The sequence below is a fragment of the Epinephelus fuscoguttatus genome, linkage group LG10 (genome assembly GCF_011397635.1).
Source record: "Epinephelus fuscoguttatus linkage group LG10, E.fuscoguttatus.final_Chr_v1".
NCBI lineage: Eukaryota > Metazoa > Chordata > Actinopteri > Perciformes > Serranidae > Epinephelus > Epinephelus fuscoguttatus.
Window position 1 is genome coordinate 27,616,452 of NC_064761.1, and position 27,495 is coordinate 27,643,946.

Here is a 27,495-nt window from a genome sequence, read left to right on the forward strand (position 1 = left end):
ATACAGGAAGTACAGTAAATCAGTAACACATTCTCAGCCCTAATGACTAACAACATACTTCAAGGTATGTTGCTGACAAGGAAAGACAGGGATATCATGTACTGAGGTTGAGTGACCGACCTGTCAGTCTAGGTGTCATTCTCTTCTTCAAATTCTGATTTAATGCTTTTTTGCTATGTCTTGTGAAACTATTGTGGTTTTATTTCTCATATCAGTGGTACCTTTGGCAACAGGAACAATCCCTTTTTGTTCTGGTTACATGTTTGACACACAGTTACAGACATAGACAGTGCAGCAGGTACCAGAGCTCCACAAAGACATTTTAGAAAATGCGAAGTTAACATTAGCTAAATATTTGTTTTAAAATAAATCAGTATTTGCTAAACTGAAGGCAAATTACTTTCTAAAAGAACCAGCATTGGCGGTCAGCCACCAAGAGTAGCCACTGGGACTAACCACAGACAGTCAATAGGACTCACTAGCTAGCTGCTACTTCTGCTATCTCACTGGAAGTTGTGCCCATAATCATTTCTACAGTAGTGCCCTCAGGAATAAGGTGGATAGACGAGGACCTGCTCCCTGTGTAGGTATAAATGTCTCATTCTATGGCAACAAAAACACAGTTTTCATTTTCATACTTATTATATTATATTCCATTACTGCCAATACATCCCTCTAAATCCCACACGCTGGACCTTTACCTTGAAATTAATTGTGGTGCTTATGCATTTACTAGATTGAGGTGAATAAACAAACATTCTTAAGAGAAGAGCAAAAGCTATTTAATCAGTCTAGAATTTGAAAACCATCCAGCAGAATGATTCATTTCCAAAATACATGCATTACACAAATAAAGTACTCAAGCTGGCACATCTGTTTTCAGAGTCTACACATGCTTTGGTCAAACCAGAGTGTATTTTATGCTTTTTCCCACTCTACCAAAGAATTTATGATCCTTGCACTTTTCTGACACCAGATAATTGAGTTTTTTCAAAACAGACATTTTGATTTGTCACAGCAGGAAACACACAGGGGTAATCACTTCCTTTAACGACGGCTCTGTTCCATTTTACTGTGTCAGTGAGCTTCTGTCTGTGAACTAACCCATATAGCTTTTAAACTATTCAGCTAAAGGAAGTGTAGCCCTTATTCAAGTTATTAATTACTCCTGAGGTTTTCTTGCTGTGTCATGTCAGAATGCATTGAAAGGGTTTTTCATTCATGATTTCACATCAGTTCTTGCGTGCATCCACAGTACGAGCCGCTGTACTGCGTCTATGTCTTCTATTTCTGGACTCTCTGGTCGCTGCAGCGTTCAGTCTCTGCCACTGCAGCAGAATGGACCGGCTGAGAGTCTCACTATGCATCAGTGCTCTCTTCTTCCATTTTTTTAGCCTCACGTTCCCTCTTTCACCTTCAGCAGCACAAAGTTTTGTGTCGGGGAGGAGTTAATTGCTCGTAACTCATTTCTCCTTCTGTCGCTCTGTGCTTCCTCTTGATTTTTCTTTCTTTGCTTGTTTCACATCTTTAAGAAAATCCTTAGGCCATGAATTGTGGCTCTTAGCCCCGCCCCCTGACTTTGCATTAACCAATCAGGGGAGAGACTGCAGTGTGTAGCATGAGGGTGATGATCGGAAGAGGTGGGACAGGCCTCTTGTATGTATGTATGTGAGTTAGAGGCAGCACAGATAGACTGTGTGTTCTACCCTCATGTGTGATCGTCATCCCAATCTTATTAAGATCTGCTGTTGCTGCTGCGTCCCTCCTCCTCCTCTCTTTCTCCCTCCCTCCCTCCCTCCCTGTCTCCTTCATTCTTCCCTCTCTCTCTCTCTCTTTCACCCGACTGCCCTTCTGCTGCTGCTTCTGCTCTTGTTGCTGCTGCTGCTGGTACAGAAAAAGACGTAGACCATCACACTGCACTGCTGGAAAGGCCTCAGGCTCACGTTGACTTCTGCAGTTTCCAGCTTTCTCTGTCTCTCTATCTCTCACACACACACTCACACACTGTTGCCAGATGAAAATGTCAGGAGAGGAAGAGACTCTGTCAAACGGGTAAGGTACTTGCTGCACGTTTAAATGCCGTGTGTCATTCACCTGGCCTCTGCCACATGTTCTTTAGGTGTTTTGTGTGTGTGTGTGTGTGTGTGTGTGTGTGTATGTATGTGTTCTAGTTGTGACACTTAGGCATGTGGACAAACTCGCTTAGTGTATTACAGGAGCAGCTCGGCTCTTTTGTGTCCCAGCTCAATGCTGTAAGGCCTCTGAAAAACACCTTATATCAGCTGGAACAAGTGTGGTGAAAGCTCTGTGGACCGCAGTCGATAAACTAATGCTTTGTCACTGTTTGAGGGGTGAGAATGTGTGTGTGTGCCTGCGTTATGGTTTTCATGAGCACACGCATGGCTGTCTAGTATCTAGTATATGAATAGTGGTTGTGTGCTAACTGTTTGTGTCGCTCACTGGTAATGATCACCATTGTGCAAGTCGTTCTCTAGAGAAATCAACCCCGAATTTCAGCTGACTTGAAGTTAAATTAAATTATTGGGACAATGCATGGTATGCACATCCTAAATCCAGCAGACGCTCCTCATTGTGCTGGCTCTAATGCCCTTTCTTTCTTTAATATAATTGTCAAATATTCCCTCGGCAAAGAGGCAAATAAGCAAAAATGTCAGACCACTGCTTCTTTATTGTGCTGTGTTGAAATGTATGGCTGCTTTACAGCACAGTGATTTGTGGCTTTATGGCACAAGTCCATTTTACTTTCCAGGGAATCAATGCATGCCTTAATTACTGCAGTCAGTAGGATTTAGAGTCATCTATCAGCAGAAATAGAATATAATATTCAGCACTATGTTTTCATTAGTTTATAATCACCTGATAATAAGAAATGTGTTTCATTACCTTAGAATGAGCAGTTTATATCTACATACAGAGCTGGTCCTCCTCCACAGACTCCACCATGTTGTTCTACAGTAGCCCAGAATGGACAAAAAAACCTGGCTCTGAATAGGACTATTTGCGTTTTCGTGTCAGCCATGGTAGTTCTCCTACACGCTTGGCACATGGGAGAGTTTCAGTTCTGCAACCTTATTGCTAGACGCTACAAAATCCTATGCATTAAACCTTAAGATTCATTTTACCTCATTGGAGGAAAGTCCGTTTAGAGATTGTCCTGTACTGCGTGATTATCTTTGCTAAAGGGAGTAGATTTTGTTTCAGTACTGGGGGACACACATGAAACGTGGGATTTAGGGTTCCTCCCCCAGGTCATTTTGAGTGTCAAACATGCTGGTGATTTTTTAATGCACCTATTTGTGCCTTTTATGTGTTTATTTAAGGTGGTAATGTCTTAAATTTCATCACAATAAAAGTCCTCTGCTACTTTCATGTTTGTATTGAAGGGAGACAAATCTCCATGTTCAAAATATTGAACTATGTCCTCATATAAATATATGCCTATGATCTTCGTCGCTGACAGAGAGCTGGTTTCTTTTCCGTGTCCTCGGGCCTCAGATTGTCTTTACGGTGCAAACCTGCCAAAATCTTCCTTTCCCGGCAGTCAGGACCAGTTCAGTCAGTTTCCAGATATAAGGAAATGAGGACGGCACTGATTGTTCGCCTTAAAGTAACCTCTGTTAGTGTTCTGGTTTGATTATCAGCCCCTAATTATTATCAGCATAATCTAAACAGCTACAACAGTAGAATTGTTTTGTTTTTTTTGTTGGTTAGATTCAACTTAAGTGTGATTTTACAAGGTAGCTACATCCATGTTCCAAAGCAGCACATAGCTTTCCCCTTCCTTAACATCACAAACATGGCACAACTGGCCACTCGGGAGGTTAAATAGTTGTGCAATAGGGCAGATGGTTTTAATGCACTCTCAACATTTTATCCAGTGCATCTTTTGATACTGCTGCTTATTTCCCTAAAGGTGCTAGTGTTCTATCTGTGGTGTATGTGTTTGACAAGACAAATTTCATTTGGCGATTAAGTATTAAGTCTTGAGTACAAGAGCAGAGACTGAAACCAGGGGTGTAGTGCTGTTGGCTCGTCCCGCAGCGCAACAATGACGAGGTTAAGTTGTGGCTCATTTTCAAAGTTATGTAACCACTGCTCCTGTGGTGACAAGTTTACATACATTAGTCAACTCTAACTATACAATTAAAGGATGTTTTGCTGCCTTATCATCTTTACTAGTTATCAGTTAGCAGCTGTAGATTGGGAATAAACAATTTAGTTCACCATGCTGCTCAAAGCTGGCAGCGAAATGTTTTCTTGCATGTTAATCAATGCATGAGTTGACTCTGTGAATCAGGCAACACACCTTAAATGTCAACATGACAACTTTGACCATTCAGTTTTGTATTATTGTCGCTGTTGCATGACATATGCTTCATTGATGATTGGATCTTCAAGCACTTGAAGATCCAATTTTCAAACAGGTTATGCAGACTGTGAGTATTCTGTTTACTCACTTGGAGGAAAGAAGTGGTGGAGCATTGCTCCTGTGTACTCCGGCAGCACTACACCCTGACTGAAGCATAGTAATAAAGTGTTTCCTGACCAGGAATCAAACCCGTGCTGCTTAGAATCCTAGCCTAGGAGAGGCATTATGTTGTGTGCACATGTTCCTGCTGCTTACAGCCAGATAAGTAAACAAGCTCCTCTGTAATACCATAGCTCCTTAACAGTTATTGGCATTTATTATTGATGAGGTTATGATTAAATCTAACAGGTGATTTGACTCCAGCGACATTTTTAAGACGACTGAATAATATGTGGTAGTATTGGTATTGCAGTTGGGTTTAGAGTCAATAATAGGCACGTGTATATATTTGATAGTTAAGGTGAAGGTCCAGGGGGTGGATGTAGTCAATGCAGAGTCAGCACATGAACCAAGAGACGATGCTCAGTTTGGTTTCCAACACAAACCTGATGTTGATAGATGTGCTTACACACACACCTGACACTCTTCTAGTTTGTCTTGTGAGCTTGTTGTTTTAAGTGAGCGAGGCAGTCGCTGAACCTACATACATACAGAGAGAAAAGTGTTTCGACACAGTCGAAGGAAGCTCTGGTTGGATTGGTTGGATTTATTCAGTGGCTACTGCGGGAGGACATGTGACTTTACAGCATTGTCCTTGAAATCAATGACATAAATACATAAACAGTATTTTACCTTGTTGTTATAGCCTCTTTGCATTATTATTAATGTTTGTATTATTAATCTCTTTATGTCTCAGTGGTTTATTCTTAGGAGGGACTGTAAATGAAGTTTGTATAATGTATTATTGACTGTTTAGCATGTCGTATTGACAACACAATGCTCGTTGTCCCACATAACTTCGCAGTATAAAATAATTTCCCATCATTTTTTTTGGTTTGTTTGTTTGTCAGCTTTATTAGAGCACCTACATCTTTATTTATATAATTTTAATTTTTGGACATCTCAATAGTGTTGCCACACATGTTAACTGAACACTCATGTTTCCTCTGACAGCTGTTGTCACTGTGAGTCTTGTGCTGTTATCAGGAAGTTCAGCTTGCTGCTGGTCATATGGTGAACACAGCAGTCACCCGCATGTCATTAGCCAGAGCTGCACAAGTGTGTGTGCTCCTTTATGGTGGTGGTGTTTGTGTGTGTGTGTGTGTGTGTGTGTGTGTGTGATGAGTGTATAGTTCCTCTGTGTTTCTAATGGGCAGGAATGTAAAGTGAATGCCGTCTATTAGTCACTGCTGTTATACACATTAGTCTTAGTTGTGTTTGCTCACTTTCTGCTCTCCTATTCTTCTGCATTCGTCTAATGTTTGCTGCAGGTCTCCGAGTTAAAGTGGTAATAGAGAGAGCTGCAGGAATTAGTTCTAAAACCTGGAAATGAGTTAGCATTTTTACACTTCCTGTTCCTTCGTCTTGAAGTCAGTGGCTTTATGGTTAGATGCCTGAAATAAGGTGTGTGATGAACGCAAGCTTAAGAGATTTTTTTATGTTTTGTTCTATGACATAAAATATGTCAGGAAACACCTCATACATGAATTTGAAAAGCTTTTATGTGTCTTAATAAAGGCAGTTGCTGACAAGTGGCTAAATTAGTCTTCAGATGTGTTTGGGGACATTAAACGTCATTGTGCCGAGCATGGCTTTATGCTGCAATCCACTGTACTCGGAACTCAGAAAACTTGGGCAAGATCCATCTAGCCTGAGTTTACCCACACAAACAAACCTGACATCTCAGCAACGTGGTGGCGCACACAGCGAACCGAGCAGAATGACCTTTTCACCAGTTATTTGCAGCGCTTGTGGTGACAAATGTGCTGTAATAGTGTTGCAGCTGCGATTTCCGTTTCCAGTGAGTTGATTTATGCTTGATAGAAGTTTTTGCAAGCATGCATATCTCTGCCTCCATCCACAGCAAAACGCTCAACACCTGTTGACAAAATTTTGAGCGAATGTACTTTATTCTAATGAGCAAAGACAGGCAAGATGCCATTTCTCTTCGCTAATGGGGCTGTGGTAACTGATGTAGGTTCTCTGTGGACGTGTCTGAAGCTCAGACTTCTATAAACATCAGTTTGCTTTGGGCATCCATGTTTTCCTGAGCAGATGCACTGGGACACATTTAGATGAAATGACAGAAATACTGACTTCATAGTGGTGGTGACATTGAAGTGGTGACCGTGGTGTAGATAGTTTATAGCCTGGCATAAGCGTCCTACTTCTGGCGATTACATTTCCACTTCAAAAATCATAAAAGTGGAGTTCATTTGTAATGTATCATGAACTTTTGTTTGCCTCATCTTATTTTCTGCAATAATCCAAAATCAAAAGGAAAAATACCATTGGCTTTTTGTTGAGGGAACCACGGCCAAGCTAACTTCTGAGTTGCCCTACCAAAAAACATCATCTGCAGCACTCCATACTGACCTACTGACTAAACTGGGAGTAATTATTAGGCTCATGTGATCCATACAGTGGCCTGGAAGTTCAGAGCAGAGAACCAAACTGTGTGTCAGGATGAAACAACAAAATCAGGTTCCTGTTTCACAAAAACACACCAATAATGTAACAGAAATGAACAGAAAAAAAGACAAATAAGCATAAATAGCAAATAACTGAATGTGAAGAAAAAAGTATCATTGTACAAAACAAACATCCAAATAAGAGAGAAAAGAATCCGCTTAAAGCTGAAGAACATTAGTGTTTCAGATTTAACATTGACTCAATCCATTCGTTCAGCTCATTATGGCAGATGTTAATGTGTTTTTCACACGCTGTGCGCCGTTCTCACCCTGATGTGAAGGAATAAAAGGCACAAATAAACAGATCCATTATCAGTACGGCGAGAGAAATCAAAGAGGAGGCAGAAGAAAGAGTGCGTGATCAGTTTGGCTACATTACACACTCGTCACGTGAGGAGCATGTGCAGCGTGTAATAAAGTCTTAATACACTGCAACATTATTAGTAATCATTAGGGAAGTTCCTCAATTTAACATCAGTTGATCAGCAGTAACATCAGTTCTTCAATTTTCAAAAAGGATCTTGTTCAAAACCGCTCCTTGAGAGTGTATTTTTATAAAAGTGGAGGGTTGTACAAGTACTAAAATTGAGACTAAGTCCCTCTTTAAAGTGCAGTTTAATGCAACGACACTAATGGCAAAGTGCTATCTCAAACCAATGTGATTGTCTCACTCACTCTGCCTGTGCCTCTTTTGTGAAGTAGCTGAAAGGGTTGAATAAAGGAGGAATATTATGCAAGTAAACTGAGACAACATCATGATCCTGGTGTCTGTTGTAGGTCAATACAGGAGACTGTCTATATTGCAGTAAATGAGAACAGGGTCACTGCAGTAGTGAGAGAGACAGTTAGGAAACAGGGTAAAGTGAAGTGGATCTTTTGTGGCTGTTGAAATAAGAAACAACTTCAAGAAAAAATGCCAATTTAAAGATGTTTATATTCTAAGACTGTGAAATTGTAATGAACTTGATTGACTGACTCTTTGACTTGACTCATATAACGATATCATTTGTCAGTAAAACTGTGTTCCACACATTTTTGCTCTATATTGATACTTCAAGAGATCAGAATGGCTTAAACCCCCGACTTTTCTTATTTATTAGATAATAAGATATTAGATATTAATGTGTTTTCAGCACTCTTTCTTCACTCAACCTGATTCTGTTTGTTTTGCATTTGCAGGTGCTCACGGTCAGACCTGTCGCTGGCTCTGGAGGACTGCATGGCCGCCCTGGATCTGTTCCTCAGAAACGACTTTGAGGAGGCGCAGGCCCGGCTTAGATGCAGGTACGAGAACAACGTGAACCCCATGCAGGCAGATACAGCTGCTGTCCTCAGCTCTGACCCACCTGGGTTTGTGCTTCCATGGACAAATATAAGAGACAAACAGCCAATGATATATATGCGTGCAAGCAACTGTGTTTGTAGCTGTTTTTTTGCACTCTCAGGTGTTCACAGAAGACATTTTGACATATAACGGTAGGAAAACACACGTTTAAATGATAGAATAACATTTAGCTGCCTCAGTCTCAGGGATCTTTAATGTTATTAGTGCTACTCTCACCAGTGAAGAACATAGACTGTATAAAAAAAATGGATGTAGCCACTGTGACGTCGCCCATTGGTTTGTGTACTCCCGTTTTGAAGCCTTGAGTTTGGCATTTTGCCCGTCACGGTCTTGGATTTTTAGAGTCAGAAGTGACCCGTGGTGACCGAGGACACTATCCACAGACAGCCTGTCACTCAAAGCGGCCACACCATTAATTATGCATTACTTTAAGCCTCTGTGCCTGTACGTACAGCCTCACAGGGCCACTGCATGACTGTAGATTCTTTGTCTTGCTTTTATTTTACTGATATGCACATCTCACAAAGCAGGGACGTGTGTTACAGGTCATGCGTTAATGTCACCAGCATTTTTGTAGCTTCTGTTTTCACAGTGATTCAGCAGAAGTCTTTGCCATTACTGACGGAAATAACAAATTTCCTCAGCTAATGCATTCAATCGTTTGGTGATGGGAGTCTGCCCTCCTAAAAGCAATTAGATAGATTTATTTGCTCAATGAAAGAGCCAAAAAATAAGAAAAACCTCACTGTAAAAATTGTGTTGCAGTGACTAAGGGACAGTACACCCCAATATCAAATCAGCTTGCTTCACCTGTAGTGCTGTTTATCAGTCTAGATTGTTCTGGTGTGAGTTGCAGAGTGTTGGAAATATCGGTCTGCCTTCTTTCCAATATATTGGAACTAGATGCGCCAAAAAATACATTTCTTTCTTTCCAGAAATCCTGACCTGGTTACTCACGATAATCCCCAGACCTTGTTGTCTATAAAACAACACTACACGTCTAGCATTACTAGCTAACATAACAGCTCAGCCGAGGAGGATGCCATTAATGTTACATCCGGTGCTGTCACAAGTATGAGCCATGGATGTATATAGAGAACTGGATGCAGCATTGGAGGCAGGGTCCTGTTCATTCCTATAAAAGTTGCTCAGTGGTGCATGAAGCCAAATTGGTTCAACTGCTCTGTGTAAAATTACCCAGATGATCAGCACTGCTTCTGATAGAACAACCGCACAAGGAACTTCCACAGGCTGAGCCAGCTACTTGAGGTTTAGACGTCCATTAACTTGAGTGGGGATAAAATGATTTAATAGTCTTTCCATATGTTATCGGACCGAATTGATTAAATCCTGATAGTGAAAAAGAATCATGTGGGGGGGGTTGTGATGTTAAAAGAAAATATCCATTGATTTACATGTAAGTCTATGGGAAAAGGTCTTTTTGGGCCACAGGGCATCACATGATGGAGTAAATACACTGGCCACTACGAAAATTGCCTTCAAAGGTTGGCACGCTTCCTGGGAAACTGCTCACAACAAGGTCTGTCAATTATACTGAGTACCCTGGTTATGATTTTGGGAAAGAGACATTGCTGTTGAGTTTTTCAAATGTATTTCTCCGGAGTCTGCGGACCACAAGCCAAGTGCCATCTAGTTCCATTATATTGCAGAGAAGGCTGATATCTCCAGCACTTGGCAACTCACACCAAAACAATCTAGATTAATAAATAGCACCACAGGTAAGAGGAAAAATATGTATTTTTGATTTTAGGGTGAACTGTCCCTTTAAGAACATTTTGATGCTTAATCAGAAATCAATTTAAAGTTTAAATATCCCGTCCTTGGCACCATAACAGGTCAGAAACAGAGCGCCCACATCAGGGAGCGCTAGAGAAACTTGTGTGTTTGCTGCTGATGCTGGTGATATGATTTTGCAGCCGTAGGTTTAGTTGCCTCTAGTTTTGTATTCCCACACTGTGTCATCAAGTTGCTCCATTGTCCATCGCTCATTCTCTCCTCTATTATCAGAAACTTAATCACACTGTCACTATTATCCTCCACCTTCTATCTCCTGTCTGGGGCTGCGGGCCACTCCTTAGCCCCAGATTCTTCTTTTCAGTGCCGGCTTACATCAAGACAGAAGATCAGCTTCCTGTCAGTCTGTACATTCTATTAATAGATAAGTATTACTGTGAGATTGACAGCTATTGTCAGTTTGGTGTTGTTAAGGGAGATTTCGGTGTGTTTACCACTGTAGGCTAAGTGTCGGAAAAGTTTAGAGTGATGTAATTTGATTTCTAGGCTCAGACTCAGTTATGAAGACTTAAATTGCAACATTACAGCAATGCACTGTTGCCAAGCGACTGCCCCGTTGTCATAATCATAATATGTTTGAGTATTTAAACCTGGATTTGTGAAATATTCCAACCTGGAGGAAAATCTGTGTAAATCCAACACCTATAGCTGCTGCCACCTGAGGCCTGGCAGTCTGTCAGCGCAGCGGGTGTCCTGATTTCTGGCTTGATATTCTCCCCACCGCTCTGTGTGTGCTCTCCGGTACTATCTCTGCCTCCTTCAGTTGATAAAGTGCACCTGAGCAAACAGTAGTTGCAAATATGATCATGTTTGTAGCTGTTTGAGCCCAGATGGTTGGATTTGACACATAGTGTGAGAGTCAGAAATCAGTACAGATTGAAACTTAAGAGATAAGACAGGTCTATCCTGTATAAATCAGGGCCTGCATGGTGATCTGGCCAGGTATTATTGTGTAGTGTTGTTTTACATTCGAAGGCAGCACTCTAATCAAATTGAGACAGGACTTTATTTTGTTTGGCTTAAACAAAACCCAAAATAACACCCACAAACTCCCCTGATTTCTCTGTTTGCTGCTCAGGAGAGGGTTTTGTGAGGAAGCCGATGGCTTGAGGCATAAGACTTATGTAATATTATGTAAGGTGTGATGACATCTGCTGCATTGTGGGAGCGATACTCTGAAAGACTTGGGGAACAAGCAGCCCTGAGGATGTGAAACACTGGCAGAATATTCAGTTGTCTTCCTCAGTGTTGTCTGTGCTCTGCTTTACTCCACGTGGGCTTTGCAACTCTCTCCTTCTTCGATCTCCTTTCCCCTTCCTACAGCTGTATTCTGACGCAGTCAGGTGGGACAAGGGTATACCATAGCCTCCGCAGCACACACACACACACACACACACACACACACACACACACTGCAACTAAAATACAGGAGAGACTCTTTCAGAGAGCATGTGGACGCACTCTAAATACTTTAATCAATCATATGTCCATTACTTTAACCCCTACATTCCTGTTTATGGTCAATGGCAGCTGGAGCCTATGCCAGCATGCACTGGGAGGAAGGCGGGGTTATCCATTACAGGGTTATTGCACTCATACTTGCATCAATGAGCAGTTTAAAGTCTCAACTCCCGGTTGCCAGGAGTGTGACTGTGGAGAGAAACTGTGACATATAACATGCAATGTGCAATGTACATATTTCTCATGGGAAAAATTCTGGGATTAGTGAGTTAATCGCTGAGCTACTGACAGTCATTATGGGGACAATTATCTTAATGCACTGGGTGAATTTAGATATTTTAGAGTATGGAGTGATGTTGACCCTTGGTCTTAAAGAGTTAGTTCAATTTTTTTACATAAATTGGTCTGAAATCTCGAGAGAGGGACGCCTGAAGCTCCCTGCATACCAAGTAGCTCCCGTTAGAAGGATTTTAATGCTCTGTAGTGTTTCGAGCCAGCAGCATTTCCTCACACCTCAGAAGCAGTCTGAGGAAAAGGCACTGGTTGAAATATCTTCGATCCAGCATCCACATCAATGGACACTGGCATGTGCATGTCTTTTATTTTTGACTGATTTTAAGGTTGATACATGCACAAGTTTTCTTGGGCAAAACTGACACACTGAACCACAAAAAGTTCCTCTGGACAAAAGGGTCTGTCACATTAATCTAATGAAGTGTAACAACATTAATGGATCAACAGAAGCTGAACAAACAAAATAGACACCAAGGAAGTGTGCAAAGAGAATAAACCATCAAAAGCAGTGGTTCCTAACTGGTTCAGCCACTGAGTCCAGATTTCTCCTTCGTCATTTGTTCAAGGTCCACACAGTTTAACATATTAAGGGTCATACTTGCATTTGGCCATGTCATCAAGCTAGTTTGTTGTCTCTGTCAAGTAGCTGCCATTAGTAACTCATGCTAGAATAGGAAACAATACTCCAAAATAAAAGCCTTGTGGTGTAAATTCACTGTCCGTTAAAATGAAGTGTATTTTTTTTTAAAAGTCGAGACATTCCCGAGTCACTTGTGGTCATTCAGAATTAAAGATGTTTTATTCTCCTGTGAGATGACTAAAATTTTCCAAGTGCTGCGTTGTGGTTTAAAATGGTGGCTAATTTCACTTTCACATGATGTGCGCTTTGCCTAAATGTTTCTGACTAGAGGTTGTGCAGTCTGATATTGCCCATGCATCAATATTAGTTCATACCATGTTATATAACCTTCTCTTTTAAAGTGTTAAAATATTTGAATACTCCTCCTCTGAGTCGTAGTCAAGGAGTCGCTGCAGACTCAGCGTTGTAGAAACATGCCTGCCTTGTGATCAGCCTCCGTGTCTCAGAGGTATCCAACAGCAGGCTTAGTTTTATTTGCCAGCTCTCTGTTCAAACATGCCACCAGACCAAGTGCAACCCAAACAGTGCAATCTTATTCTCCCATCATCCTGTCCTGCCCTGTTCCTCACAGCTGCAGCAGGGAGTGGGTGCAGGAGGTGTACTGTAGAGGTGTGACGCACATTAATAATACTGACTGAGGTGCTTCTTGGTGAGAAGTTGTGACGTTGCTCCTGATAATAAGTTGAGTTTTTGTCCTGTAGTGAGTGTCAAAGTGTCAGGACTCTCATTTTTCCAGAAATGTGTCACCATACTTCAAAGGCTCACATCTAATTTCTGAATTTTAACACTGAAAAACAATTAAATATTTTGACAGAAATAAAGAGTTTTCAGTGTAGTGATGCCCTTACTGACTGTGTGCATGCACACACATGTATTTCTTGAGAAAGCACCAAACAACTCTTCCCGTGCGTCATGGAACATTGTGTAAAAATATGTCAGACAGGTGAGGAGCTTTGTCTCCCGGAGCACTGAGGCAACGCTGACTGAAAAATATCTGAGTGCTGCTGTGAAATATTTGGAATTCTCGGCCACTTTCAGCACAGCGACGAGCAATTCAATTTACCTCACAGCTCCATCTTAAAAGGTTTCTCAGCTTGAGTTTGGGCTGTCGTCTTACATAAGCCTGACGCAATGGAAATGTAAGGCAGGCAAATCTTTCTGCTTCTCAGCCCGTACCTCCGCCTCCTCTGACTCTGTCTGTTGCTTCCTGGTTGTCACTGAGTTGGTTCTTGTTTACTGATTGACTGGATTAGAATTGATAGTAATAATTTCATTAAAGGTGAAGAGTTGAAAGTCAGCACTCTGCTCTCTGTCGACTACTAAACCTTGGATTTATTGCTGGAGTTGTGTGTCTTTGACAGGCTAAAAGTTACACAGATCATACTTCTTTTACCCTTATCTTTATCATATTTATACTTATAGAAGTTAAACAGACAAAATTAAAGAGTGTTTTTGAGCTGTGTTTCCATGGTCTGAAAAATTTGCTCATGCAAATTTAGTTTCCACTGTCCATGAAAGATGACTGGCTGGAGCTCAGAGTGACATCACAGAGTCACATGAGCCAGTCTTTGGTGAACAGCAGTGCAATGTTAGCTATGCAGACCGACAACATTCTTCTCCACACACCTCCGCCTTTACCAGAATTATTCCGCCACGTCTTTGTGCGTGTGATACACCCACAAACAAACAATACATAGGTACACAGAGAATATATAAAGCTATTTAAACCACCCATGTTTTTGTAGTTTTTGTTTAACATTCATTTTTTAAGTATTTTGTTTAACTGGAACGCCAAGTACATCCACTGGAAGAATGTTTGTGACATCGAACCTGCAAACGCACTCTTGTTAAACACAGGGTGTGACGTGACACACCAGCAACCACAGGTATAAATAGACACTAACTGTTTTTATTTCTGTGTAGTGGTGTGGCTTTAGTCTTCCAAGTATTAGATGACACCTCACTGTTAGCAGGAATTGATTAGCTGATGGCAGCTTTTCACATTGTTCCATCTCACATTTGTACCGCCTGATTAAATGACTTACTGTATGATTCTTTAACTCTTCTCCTGCACAAACAAAATGTTCTTCATCTCTGTCAGAACACCGGATCTGATCGTTTAATATCTATAACTTCCCCCTGCAACATGACTAAAAACGAATGTTGTGGCTTTTTGATAGGACTAAAGACAGCATGTACCATGCTCTGACCTATGCCACCATCCTGGAGATGCAGGCCATGATGACTTTTGACCCCCAACACATCCTGACGGCAGGAAACACGATGAAGGAGGCCCAGGCTATCTGTCAGAGGTGAGACTTTCCCACAACACCAAAGAGAAGTAATGCCCTGATGACCAGCCGATGCACTGTGACGGGTGTTATTTAGTTCCTCTCTCGTCAACTGCAGAAGTGAATTTTGTATCTCAAAAGCCGGTCAGTGTGGAAGCAAAAATGTCACATTTCTGAAGATATAGTAGTTTAGTAAAAAGTGATAAAAGAGAGGCTTATAAATGTTTAAACATTCAAACACAATACTGTATCATTTGACTGGTTCTCATTAGTAACATAATACCAAAACCCGAAAACATGCTGAGATCATCCAGACGCACTGGCCAAAGGAATGTCGCAAATGAGTGTCACAATAACTCCTGGAGCCGCTGTAAGAATCTGTGATGAGTCAGAGCTGGACCAACTGTACATTTCATCAGCCCACCCAGATAAACGCCCCCTCTTCTGGAGACAAGCACTGATCTGAGGTCATAGCTGCAATTTCCCATTTCACCGTTGGGACTCTTTGTCTGAAATTTAATGCACGGTCAGCACCTTGCTGTAACTTCAGCTCAGCATCCTGTATTTGCTGGGAAGAGGCTGAGTCACTCATTTGCATAGAAACAAGATAAGGAAAGAAATACAGGACAGTGCTGTGCTGCTGAAAAACAATCCGGAATATTTTCTACAGAACAAACCCACTGATAACTCATGATGGCTTTGTGTTTTGTGCTTCCTCCTTCAGGCACCGCAAGAAGTCAAGCTTCTCCAAAAGCTTCACAGAAGGTCGGTAACGTCCTGTGCTGATGGGATGAGTCAAATGTGTCACTGTAATTCATAAAAACAGATAGCACATGTATGTGTGTTTGGCCATTATGCTGACTCAATATAACTGACGTAATTGTTTCACCTCAGAGGAACTCCATGCTGAAGTTTGCTATGCCGAGTGTCTCCTGCAGAGGGCAGCGCTCACCTTCCTTCAGGTCAGGAGGGAGGCTTACCAAGAGATTTCCACTTAATCTGCCACCACTGATATTTTATTCTTGTTTAATCTCATTGTCTGTTTCTTTTCCTTCTCCTCCCTCTCCTGCCATCTCGCTGGCTCTGTGTTCAGGATGAAAACATGATGAGTTTCATCAAAGGGGGAATCAAAGTGAGGAACAGCTACCAGACTTACAAGTAAGAATCTAAAGCCCAGAATATTATTTTAGCTCCCATCTTGTCTCGCTCGTGTCGTTCCCGCTCTTTTAACAGACCTCAGATTTTCCTCTCTTCCTCATTACTTTAAAAAACCCGCCATTTTTGCCTGCTTCCTGTATCTTTGCCTCACAGAGAGCTTCACACAGTACTCCAGTCCTCAGGATACTCTCACGGGGACAACCACGGCCATTTTGAGGGTGGTGTCAAACTGGGAGTGGGAGCCTTTAACCTAGTAAGTAGAAGGCTGAATGTTTGAGTTTGTAATCATATGTGGGTCAAAAAAAGAAAAGATCGCATCATCCACTGTGATACTTCCAGGAAGTATCACGCCTCAACCTTGCCTAAGAAAAAAAAAGAGAAACACACTTGCTTGCTGAACATTTTTTGTTAAGCTGAAGATGCCTTAGTATTAAACAGAAGCACATAATGAGCAGAATATGAACACACAGCAAGAGTGGCTTTAATGTGACATGCAGTCAAGCAGTGTGTTTGAGTTCACTTCTCCTCATGCAGCAGTTATTGATGAGTGTTAGATTATAGCCCATCACATGTTGCTCCTGCTTGTTTGCACATTTTATTTATAAGTATCTAAAGCATTAGAAAATACTCTTAAAACTGAAACCCATTTTTATATAATAGTAATACTAAACTTTATCAATATAGCACCTTTCAAAACACACTTTCAAAAGTAAAATCAGAATAATAGATGGGAATTAAAATCATTAAGATAGCAATAAAATAGCCAGACAGCTCAAGTAAACTAAGGATATACTTTTGGATAGAAGTACGTTTTTAGGAGAGAGTTAAACAAAGACAGTGTGATGAAAAAAAAATCCTGTTAAGTCATTATCATGAAAAACTTTGTCAAAATAATGAGAAGCTTTCTCAAACAATGACTTTTAAGGATAATTTCTCAAAATAATTACTCAGTTTTTAGAAAATGATTAGTATTACTCTCAAAAATGATAATTAGTATGTTTTGTCATTATTTTGAGATACTTAGTCATTACTTTTTAGAAAGTTTCCCATTGAAATGACTAAACAGGATCTTTTTTTCTTTTAATTCACACTGACGGGAATGGGCTTCCATATATTTGCATGCACAAACGGATTTTCAACACACATTTTCCTGACAGTCTCGGGCTACTTATTTGCTGTAGTAACTTTGTAGGTTGGAAAACACTTTTGACTATTCCACAACCCCTGTATGTCATGTTTATGAAATTCAAGATCATTTCTGTGGAAACTACTGGTGTCGTAATGACAGAGAGAAGATGATGACTCCTGCTTGTAGCCTTTCATTTACACTTGTTTACCTCCTGCAGATGATTTCCATGTTGCCCACGCGGACGCTCAAGCTGTTGGAGTGGGTCGGTTTCTCTGGAAATAAGGTCAGTTCTGTTGACAAGTGAGAGTCAGTTATGTTATAAGAGGGAGCAGCTGGACTGAAGGATGAGATGTTTGACGGGGGAGGGATTGTTCTGTGACGTGTGAAGTGCTGGGTCTTTGCTGTTAATGATGACAAGTGCATCTGGGAGGCGTGAATTGTATCTTTAACTTCAGCTTCACTGGTTCACTGAGTCACAGTAAAACTTACCTGTGATGTGTGGTGAAACTAATATGACTATTACTGAGCTGATGGTGCAGAACCTGACACGTTATAGTGAAAACAAACTTAGAGCGCGATGGATGAGTGGCTTAAAAATTGCTTTGTTCATAATAACATATGACTGTACCATTTCTCTGGATTGTGACTGCCTATTATTTGTCGTGCTAAAAGAACTGTTTGTATTTTTGGACTCTGTTTATTTGTATTTTTATCTATTTCATTTATTCAACAGGGACAGTACACAGCTACTTAGCTGCGCCAGAGTTAGCTATATGCTAATTTTCATCTGTAGTCCCTGGGCAGGAAACAGAGAATAATTTCTCCGCTAAAAGACACTGTAATATAAAAAGCACAATTACAAGAATATAGAAAATTAGCACATATTCATGAAACAACAGCTTCAGCAGTAACCATAGCAAGACAAAACAACATTAAGTCATCGGGACAATAACAATAAAACTACAACAAGAAGATATACGAACTCTGTCCCTATTGATCTTGTTTATTTTACCACGATACAAAATAATCTGAAAAGAAGTGTTAATCAGATTTTAGGTCTTGATAATCTTTAGGGTATTTTTCTCATAATTTGATGTATCTTCTGGTTGCAAAAAAGACATCTTACATAAACATCTGGAGTCTCTGGAGTCATGCCGACATGATCACCAGAGGATCCACGATACAATATTATCACGATACTTACTACTGAGATTTTAAAAATGTTGCGATATGCTGAGTACTGAGATAAAATACATTGTGATTTATTACCTTTTTTCAACTTTAAATTATGTCCCCAAAGGAAAACTTGATCAACATCTGTTTGACCTAGTAAGATAAAGTTTTCATCTCACTGCAGCCTTTTTTTTTGGCAGCAGCAAAGTGTGTCTAGTAGACTGAAAAAGTAGTTGATTATATTACTCAAGTAGGCCAACTCAAGTTTAATTTGTATTTGTAGTATCAATAATTTATATGATAAAAAAATTGAGACTTGGCACTGTGTGATGATACGATATTGCCGCACAAAAATAGAATAGAGAACTTGCATATCCTGTTTAACTTTCATTATCTGCATCTCTGTTCAGAGTGAATGCCTAAAAGTCCTCTGGTAGAACAACAGATGCTGCTCATCCTTCAGCACAAACTTAATAAGAAAACTAGAACGTTGTTCTTGTGTCTGTGATTTTCCTGCACAAAAACATATTCAAATTGCATTAGTGTGTTCTGTGTGTGCAGCTTCCTCCGGCAGATCTCTCCTGAAATGAGACTCAATTTAAACTTAAGCTCATGTAATCACATCTGTGCGTGTGTGTGTGTGTGTGTGTGTGTGTGTGTGTGTGTGTACGTGCAGGAGTTTGGTCTCCAGCAGCTTCAGGAGGGCTGCACAGAGAGCACGTTCAGGTCCTTCCTATGTAACATGCTGCTGCTCTGTTATCACACCTTCATGAGCTTCATACTAGGTGAGCAAAGACACACACAGAGCTGCAGCTAACTTCAAAAACAGACAAGGATCTGAGCTGGTTTTGTTCTGTTTATGTCTCGCAGGCACAGGAGAGGGAGACGTTGAAGATGCAGAGAAGCTGCTGCAGCCGTATCTCAAACAATATCCTAAGGTTTGCCAGAATTAAACACTGCGTTGGTGTTGTTTTTTTAAATTCTTGCATAATTAGAAATGTTCCCAAAAAATACAGTGGGCTTTTTTTCTCACAGGGATCCATCTTCTTGTTCTTCGCTGGTCGAATAGAGGAGATCAAAGGCAATTTGGATGCTGTGAGTGTCATTCCTATACACAAACAAAACACAGTCACCACTGCGCTTTTCATGTGGGAAATCTTTATTTCTATGCAACATGCATCACAGAATTGTATTTTAGTGCATGAATCTGTAAAATTATGTGGCCGTCATCTTCTGAAAACTCCATGTCAGCCTGCTGCAGCAAACCCCTCTTTTAAATATCTAACTTTGTGACTACTGATGTATTTTGACCTTATCACAATGATTGTTCACATGCAGTTCACAAATACTAAAAGAATGGTATATTTGCGTTTATTGCAGGGTTGACCACATACAAAAACAATGTTTGTGTCCTGCTTTTATATTATCAAGTCATTTTTTTTGTAACCAAATTTTATTCAACAATTTGCATATGTAATGGTGCAGTAGCACAGTGTCATGTTTTTTTTTAACAGAAATAATAATCCTTTACGCTCCAACCCCCACTACCACAAAAAAAAGATGAAATAACATACATAGACACAAAGGAGTTGTGCAACTAATTAAGATAAATAAAGAAACAAATGAAAATTGAATAAGTAAATGAGGAAATTTGAAAAAATAATAATTTAATAATTAAAGGTTGTCTGGTAATATTCAAGATCAACTTGCCAACCGAACCTTGTCTGCATCTCCAAGATCACAATCCAACATGTATGTACCAAGACTTTTCGAGTATTTTTGTCATTTTAATATGGAAGTATAGTGCATTCACTTCAGGAAACTAATATTTGCCCTGTTTTTTGAATTAACAAGATCACATTATTGCTTTTAACAGGCGCCATCACTTGTCATGACTCTGAGTCCTCATGTTTTTTGTGACTGTTGTGTTTTGATAGTTCTTTGTGATGTTCCCATTTGTAGTTGTATTTGAAACTTTTAATTTTGCTGCCCATCTTGACCTGGACTCCTTGGTAGAGGAGATATTGTATCTCGGTGGGACCTCTCTGCTTAATAAAGGATAAATAAATAAATAAATAAATAAAAATTGTCTCAGAATTATAAGAAAAGTTTTCATGGAAAAACATCCTGCTCAAGAAAATAATCTTGTAAATTCTTTTTTTCTAAATTACCGGAGTTATTGTCTTGTTAATTCAGAAAAATAGAGCAGATTTTTTTTAAAGAAGTGAATGCATTTCAACTCCATAGTTTAATGTGTAGAAACATTTGCTACAACTGATCTACTACATTGCATATAGGTTATTAAAAGTGTGTCTTATTCCAATAGAGCTGATCCTGCGTGTTGAACGTGGGATCAGATTTCCCCATTGCTTAACAAACAAGTGCAAGTATAACAAAACTGAAATGAACCACCTCGAACTAATAATACTGTATGGCTTTAATTCTTCCTAAAATACAGCAGTAGTAACAAACAATATTTTAACATGTGTTCACACTTAAAGTTTAGGTTACTTCTTTGAATTTTAATATCCATCGATTGACTTTGTCCTCATCAACTTGAGCCCTGTGTCCTCTGCACATAGACATTGATCAGTTCAGTCATGATTGGTGTTGAGCTCCTCACTACATATTAATATTCAGGCTGAGTATGTTTTCAGAAGGTGAGCTCTTCAATGGGTTGTATGTTTCCAGGCTATCAAGCGTTTTGAGGAGTGCTGCGAGACTCAGCAGCAGTGGAAGCAGTTCCACCACATGTGTTACTGGGAGCTGATGTGGTGCTTCACATACAAGAGGCACTGGAAAATGGCCTACTTCTACGCTGACCTGCTCAGCAAGGAGAACACCTGGTCCAAGGTGAGTTACCACAGTGTGGGATATGAATATGTTCTGGCTAATTAATAAATGCAAATTTTGAATTTGTCGAGTCTGAATAATGAGAAAGACCTTAATGGGCAAAAGAGTATATTTCTTAACAAATGCAGTGATAAGTTTCTGAGAGATGAGCTGTTGTACTGTAGGGTAAATCCCTTACAAGGACAGTTCACCCCAAAATCCAAAATACATGCTGGATTGTTTTGGTGTGGGTTGCTGAATGTTGGAAATACCGGCTGTAGAGATGTCTGCCTCCTCTCCAATATAATGGAACCAGATGGCACTTAGCTTGTGGTGCTCAGAGTGCCAAAAAAGTATTTGAAAAACTCAACAGCAATGTCTCTTCCCAGAAATCATTACCTGGTTATTTAAGATAATCCACAGACCTTGTCGTGAGCAGTTTCATGCGAGTGCATCTACTGCTAGCTCACCTAGCACCACTGAGCTAGCTAACGAGCACAAGCCTCTCGTTCATGAGCAGGTGCACGCTTCGTTCTGCACGGCAGTCATGCGTTTTTGATTTTGGCGTGAACCGTCCCTTTAAATATTTGACAGTGATGGTGAGAAACAAAAAGGAATTACATGTTATGTTATCTAGAGAGACAGAGAGCCTGTCAGCAGCTTGTAGCAGCTGAAAATGATCCGTGTCTCAAAACTAAACTAAAGACTTGAGTTGTGCAGCTGTGGTTTGACTCTCTAATCTCCTCAGTGATATTTTTTTCTCTCCTCATCTCATTTAAAAAGGAAAGATGGGATTGCAGTAGTAACCACTTTTTTTCCCTCCCTCAGGCGACCTATGCGTATATGAAAGCAGCCTACCTCAGCATGCTGACGCCAGATGATTGCCTAACCTTCGGGGAGACTGCATTCACTCTGTTCAGGTATGAAGTAATAGCTCAGGCACTACAGCGAAACAGAGATGATTCATTGTGACAGTTATTTATCTATGATATCATAGTCTCTTCTTCTGGGAAGACACTCTTTGGTAGGGAATATGAATGTAATATCATGATGTTTTTTATATTAAATTCTGTTCGTGGCCCCGACCTATACAAGTGTTTTATTGATGGTACACAGCGTCAGAGATGCTTCACTAATTGATCATTTGATTGGACCTTTAGCATTTTTACACAGTCTGTGAGATGTAATCATACATTTTTTTCCATACTTCTAATATGTATGTATGTGCTTTGTTACATTTCAGGCAGGTCCCAGGGCTGAAGCAGAAAATAGCGGGGAAATCTCTACCAACAGAGAAGTTTGCGATCAGAAAAGCTCGTCGCTACCTTGCAGAAAACCCCATCCCTCTTCCTGCTCCTCCACTGGTCAGTACCGGATGAGGCTGTTAACCACTTATTTACTTGTGGCATGACTGCACGTTTATGCCGCTACAACAGTGTGTTGTATTGTTTCTTCTTGGTAACTGGATCAAAAAATAGCAAGAAATTAATAGTTTTGTTTCAGACAGACTTCGCCCTAAAACAAGCGCTGTAGGCCCCTTTATTAACCTTGTAGCGGTACTGATTGAACCGATCAGGATGAACCCTCCTGTCCCTAAAGTCAGCAGGTAGAAACAGCAGGATAATGAGTGTAAGGTGTGCCCACAGAACCAGGGTTATAAGGTGTAATATTTGTTCTGTTTCACTGAGACGTCACCCTATAACAAAGGCTGGTTGAGGGTTGAAAACAATACTCAGTGACTATAAGGCCATCAACCGTTTGTGCTCTTTGACCTTCCTCTGCTAAAGATCTTGTGTCTGTTTGGTCCTCCTACAGAGAGTGGAAGCATTACGCTTTGTCTTTATAAACCTGGAGTGCACTTAAGAGGGCAAAGCCTGTGTGAAATGGAAAACCTAGTGAACTGTGAGTAAAGGTTGAGCACTCTAACCTTGTTATTCAGCCACTCCTTGTGTTGCTGACGTTGTGGCTGCAAGGTTAAGATACCATAGGCAGTGCAGCTACACTGAAACTGTAGTTTACCAAACGACTAGCTACTTCACAATGAATATATGTTGAACTACATCTTAACTACTCTCAGATTAATTTTCAAAGTAGCTATTTTAAAAACATACTTAAACTACATCCAAACTACATCACAGGATATTGTCAAAGAGTCTGCTCATATTGTTACACTGAGGTACAAGTGCACTGACACTGTGTAAAGTACAGGTGTGTTTGATTTAGGGATTAGGGCAGGCCAGTCCTCGCGTACGCAGCCCGAGAGTGTTTTAAGAAGAAGAAACAATTGTTGGGATGAAAATAAGGAAAACTCTAAACCTTTAGGGAAATTCATGGTTTTTGATCGCAGACATCTTGGTTGCAAACCAGAGGTGATTTTGGTCACATAGCAGGTGACTCTCATTAAAAGACAACTGTGGCCAGTGGGCTCTGGCATTTGCCGTATTGTATTTCAAAAAATGTTACAAGAACATTATGAATATGTACTTTTTCATAACCACATAAAATGTACTAAAAGCTACTGAGATTTAAATGTAGTTAAACTGCCCCTCAACTCCTGCAAACTGTTGTTAAACTAGTAATTGAACTACATTTAGTGAACTACTCCCCAACACTGACCATAGGCATTTATAACTCCTACAATCTTGCAGGGATTGTTTGACAATTATGAGAGCTCTAGCTGCGTTCATAGAGCTGGGGTTACAAGAATAACTTTTGTTTAAGTCAACTCTTAAGAGAGCTGAGGTTTGTCACTGAGAACATTCATTTTTGTCTTCACTTTGGTCAATGACAAGTATCTGATTTTGTACGATTTGTGTGAATTTCTGTATTGTCTAGGAGATGATGTACATCTGGAACGGCTATACAGTCATCGGCAAGCACAAAGACCTGACTGAGGGCATGCTGAAAACGCTGAATGAGGCACAAGCTAAACTCGAGAGCTGCTCAAGTATGAAAAATTATTCACCAGAGCCAAGAGGATGACTCAAATGGATTAAATATCTCATTTCATTTTCTTTTGGTATTAATGTGCTTAGCTGGATTGCATTGTTTAGATGCTACATTCATTATGAGTATCTCAGGGAATTACATAATCTGTAGATAAAATCCTTTTGAACGTTTGTTCAGAATGACTGTACCTTTTTTTGTAATCTGTTCCTAACTGCGCTGTTGTGTGTTTTTCAGGGTCGGAGTTCACCACAGATGATCAGTGTCTCCTGAGTCTCTTGAAGGGACTGTGTCTCAAACACCTGGGGCACCAAGAGGAGGCTGAACACTACTTTACCCTCGTCCTCTGCAAGTAAGCCTCTCACAGTACAGTGCATGTACAGTTTAAGAATCCTCAACCAAAGCAGACAAACAGACGCTCCATTTTCTTGCTGTGTGTCATCACCAATTAGCCATATTCATATTCATTTTGTATCCTCTGGTGAATAAAGGCAGTTCTGTTTTGAAAAGCAAACAGCACAACAGTTGACAGGAGTCTTCTTTCATACTGACTTCATCTTCACACACACTGTAACCAATGTGTTTTGACGTTATCTGCAGCGAGTCTCAGATCAAGTACGACCACTACCTGGTTCCCAATGCCCTGCTGGAGCACGGCCTGCTGTGTTTGGAGCAAGGCAGAAAAGCTGAAGCTGTCAGACTCCTGGAAACAGCAAAGTAAGTCTATCCTGCAAAACATTTTTAAATCATCTGTACTCAGAAATACAGAGAAGCTTTTAAAATCAAAGCTTTTTATGTACTGTTTTACCATGCCTTATATTCACATGTCATCACTTTGGACATTGTTTTTAGATTTAAGTATGTCACACCCATTCATCTTTGTGGTTTTAAATGAATAAATAATTCTACAATGAGTGTTAGAACAAACAACATGGTTTGCTTTGACTTGGCTGATTGTGATTTATGGTTTTATTACAATGCCCATGTGTGAAATAAGAATTCAGATTGAGTTGTACCACTGATGTGATTGTAAATGACGCTGTTTGCTCTGTTTCAGGCAAAATTACAAAAACTACTCGATGGAATCACGGACACACTTCCGTATTCAGGCTGCTCTGCACAAGGCCAAGGGCGCAGTGGAGAATGGCATCCATGTTCCCTCCAGCCCATAACAGACAGAGGAGGGCACACTAGAGCAGAGACAGCTTTCTGTTTCTGTAGTCCCACAATGCAACACTCAGCCCAGCCCGGCCCCGCCTATTCGGGCGGGTGATTTGTTTGTTTTTTTTCTTCCATCAAAAGGGTAGGGCAAGATGGATGCCTGTTTTTCTCATGTGTGCTGCCTTTTTGGGCGACTGCAGGTCTATGTGGCCCTCACTGGCTAAGGCAGGTTTGCTACGCCCTCTTCCAGAGATATGTTATGATGAACTCCACTTACTTGTGTAATTTGAAATAGACAAGTTGAGAAATGTGCCTATATTTATAAAGCATTGCTTCTAGCAGGCTTGATTGTCCAGCACCGTAGCCGCCTATAAGGGGCGCACTAGGGTAGGAAACAAGGTGACATTTATGTAGTAGGCTATATACTGCAGATTGCTCCACTGCTACCCCAGAATAAGGTTGGATCTGATGAAGCCAGAGTACCAAACAACCTGGTATAAATTACCAACACTAACTCCTCCTACCCAGCAGCACAATTTGACCTGGTTGCTACAAACCTCCTAATTAATATAAATTCAGTAGATTGGAGATGATACATAATTATTTGTTACAGTTTGACATCAGGTGCATATCATATGCAATTCACCAGATAGTTCATGAGGATCATAAGACTGTTTTGTACTCTGTCATTTGGTACATTTCGGTTGACAGGTTTCACCTATATTTGGATTTTTGATCACAACTAACACAGCCTAAATGTTGGATTCATTTTCACACTACATAAGCTTTGGTTCATCGTGTTTCTCAGTGTGAGTACATGTTTTAGTGTTTATTTTAAATGTTCTTCTTTTCCTTGAAACCTATTGAAACATTGAAAGACACAAATCTGTTCATGTGGAATACTTTCTTTCAGTCTTCTTCTATAGAAATATTTAAATCTGCAATCCAGTTGTATTTACAGTGACATGTATCGGCTTTCGCACAGAGCTTTGTAAATCAGCCAGCCACGCAAACTCTCCAGAGTCAAAGAATCAGAGTGGCAGTGAGAGTTGGTCTTTACATTTATATACTGTAAATGGCACCTTTTACACAAATTGTCCCGTTTTAAGAGGACAGATGAATGTGTCTTTTAGAAAGGCAGACTCCCTCCTTTTCTCCTCCTGGCGTATGGGACAGGCTCCAGCAGTACTTGAGCTTGAACAAACAGGCCATTCACGCCATGCAGCGAAGGACTGTGTGCTTGTCTGCCTGCTGCATCTTTAGTGAGTGAGGAAGCTCTGAACGGGATCCACCACAGTCTTCCTGCTTTGTGAACGTCCTCCGCTGCTCCTGTATCAGCCATGCTTGACTACAACCAACTATACAAGGACAGGAACATCATAACCTCGCTCCTGTGTCAAATAATAATCTGTATATGAACAAACACTTGTAATGATTGATGATAAGACAGAAAGGGGTGAACTCTAATTGTGTTGGTGGTGAGGTTATTGTCTCAGCAACAGTGTCCAAAGCCTAAAGACTCAGATGGTGTCTCAAGTGTTGGAATTAGAGCACTGCTTATTTATTCATGATTAGAGTACGGTTTGGGATTCAAGACAATGGCTAGGAGTCAGTTTCTTTCTTCTTTTTTTTTTTAATGGTGAAGGAAATGTACTTTAAATATTGTTTTAAAAGCTATTTCAATAACAATTTGTATTTAATTTTCTGATAATTAATTAAGCTTAATTTTTCTTTTTTTTCCTCTTTGGTTTTCGCAGATATAGTGGAGAGAAACTCTAACCAAATTTAGTGGCATTGTGATGTTTACAATCAGCATATTTTACTGGGCACAGCTATTCCTGAGCAGAATGACATTCCTGTACATACTGAATGTTTCTATTGTAATTTAAGATGAAATGATGAAAAGCAACTAAAAAAAAACACATCCTATTTTGTAGTCGTCGTTGTCATTTGTGCACCACAATCAGAAGCACAAAACACAGTGTGTACAGTACGAAGTGGTATTATTTACAGAACAAAGAGGCTCTGCATGCTCGCATATCTTTGCACTCGTTGTTCTCATGCGTGTGAGCTAATCCTCTGGATATAGTAAAGTCTCATCTTGCTGATATGAAAGTCAGTGGCAGACAGGGGTGAGCACACAATGGGGTGCAGGGACAGTGTACACTACTAATCATATTTAATGGGAAATAAACAAAGAGGATTTAAACTGACTCGCAGGAAACATGTA

At 40.3% G+C, this 27,495-nt stretch overlaps 1 protein-coding gene across 2 annotated transcripts in view; it reads left to right on the top strand.

The window, feature by feature from the left end:
* The window catches only part of ttc39a (tetratricopeptide repeat domain 39A), a 33,876-nt gene extending 6,682 nt beyond the window's left edge, over positions 1-27,194 (top strand). The window contains exons 1-18 of one of the 2 annotated variants that reach the window (XM_049589030.1): positions 1,820-2,052; positions 8,200-8,304; positions 14,756-14,887; positions 15,591-15,631; positions 15,761-15,828; positions 15,960-16,024; positions 16,178-16,277; positions 17,371-17,436; positions 19,003-19,111; positions 19,197-19,264; positions 19,362-19,421; positions 21,018-21,179; positions 21,987-22,078; positions 22,402-22,522; positions 23,994-24,105; positions 24,342-24,456; positions 24,705-24,821; positions 25,162-27,194. In XM_049589030.1, the coding sequence (XP_049444987.1) occupies positions 2,015-2,052; positions 8,200-8,304; positions 14,756-14,887; positions 15,591-15,631; positions 15,761-15,828; positions 15,960-16,024; positions 16,178-16,277; positions 17,371-17,436; positions 19,003-19,111; positions 19,197-19,264; positions 19,362-19,421; positions 21,018-21,179; positions 21,987-22,078; positions 22,402-22,522; positions 23,994-24,105; positions 24,342-24,456; positions 24,705-24,821; positions 25,162-25,276 (1,686 nt within the window). In that variant the 5' untranslated portion in view covers positions 1,820-2,014 and the 3' untranslated portion in view covers positions 25,277-27,194. Of the gene's footprint in view, positions 1-1,819; positions 2,053-8,199; positions 8,305-14,755; positions 14,888-15,590; positions 15,632-15,760; positions 15,829-15,959; positions 16,025-16,177; positions 16,278-17,370; positions 17,437-19,002; positions 19,112-19,196; positions 19,265-19,361; positions 19,422-21,017; positions 21,180-21,986; positions 22,079-22,401; positions 22,523-23,993; positions 24,106-24,341; positions 24,457-24,704; positions 24,822-25,161 lie in introns of those variants that run through there. The other variant, XM_049589029.1, reaches the window with a different exon arrangement.
* The last annotated feature ends 301 nt before the right edge of the window (positions 27,195-27,495 follow it).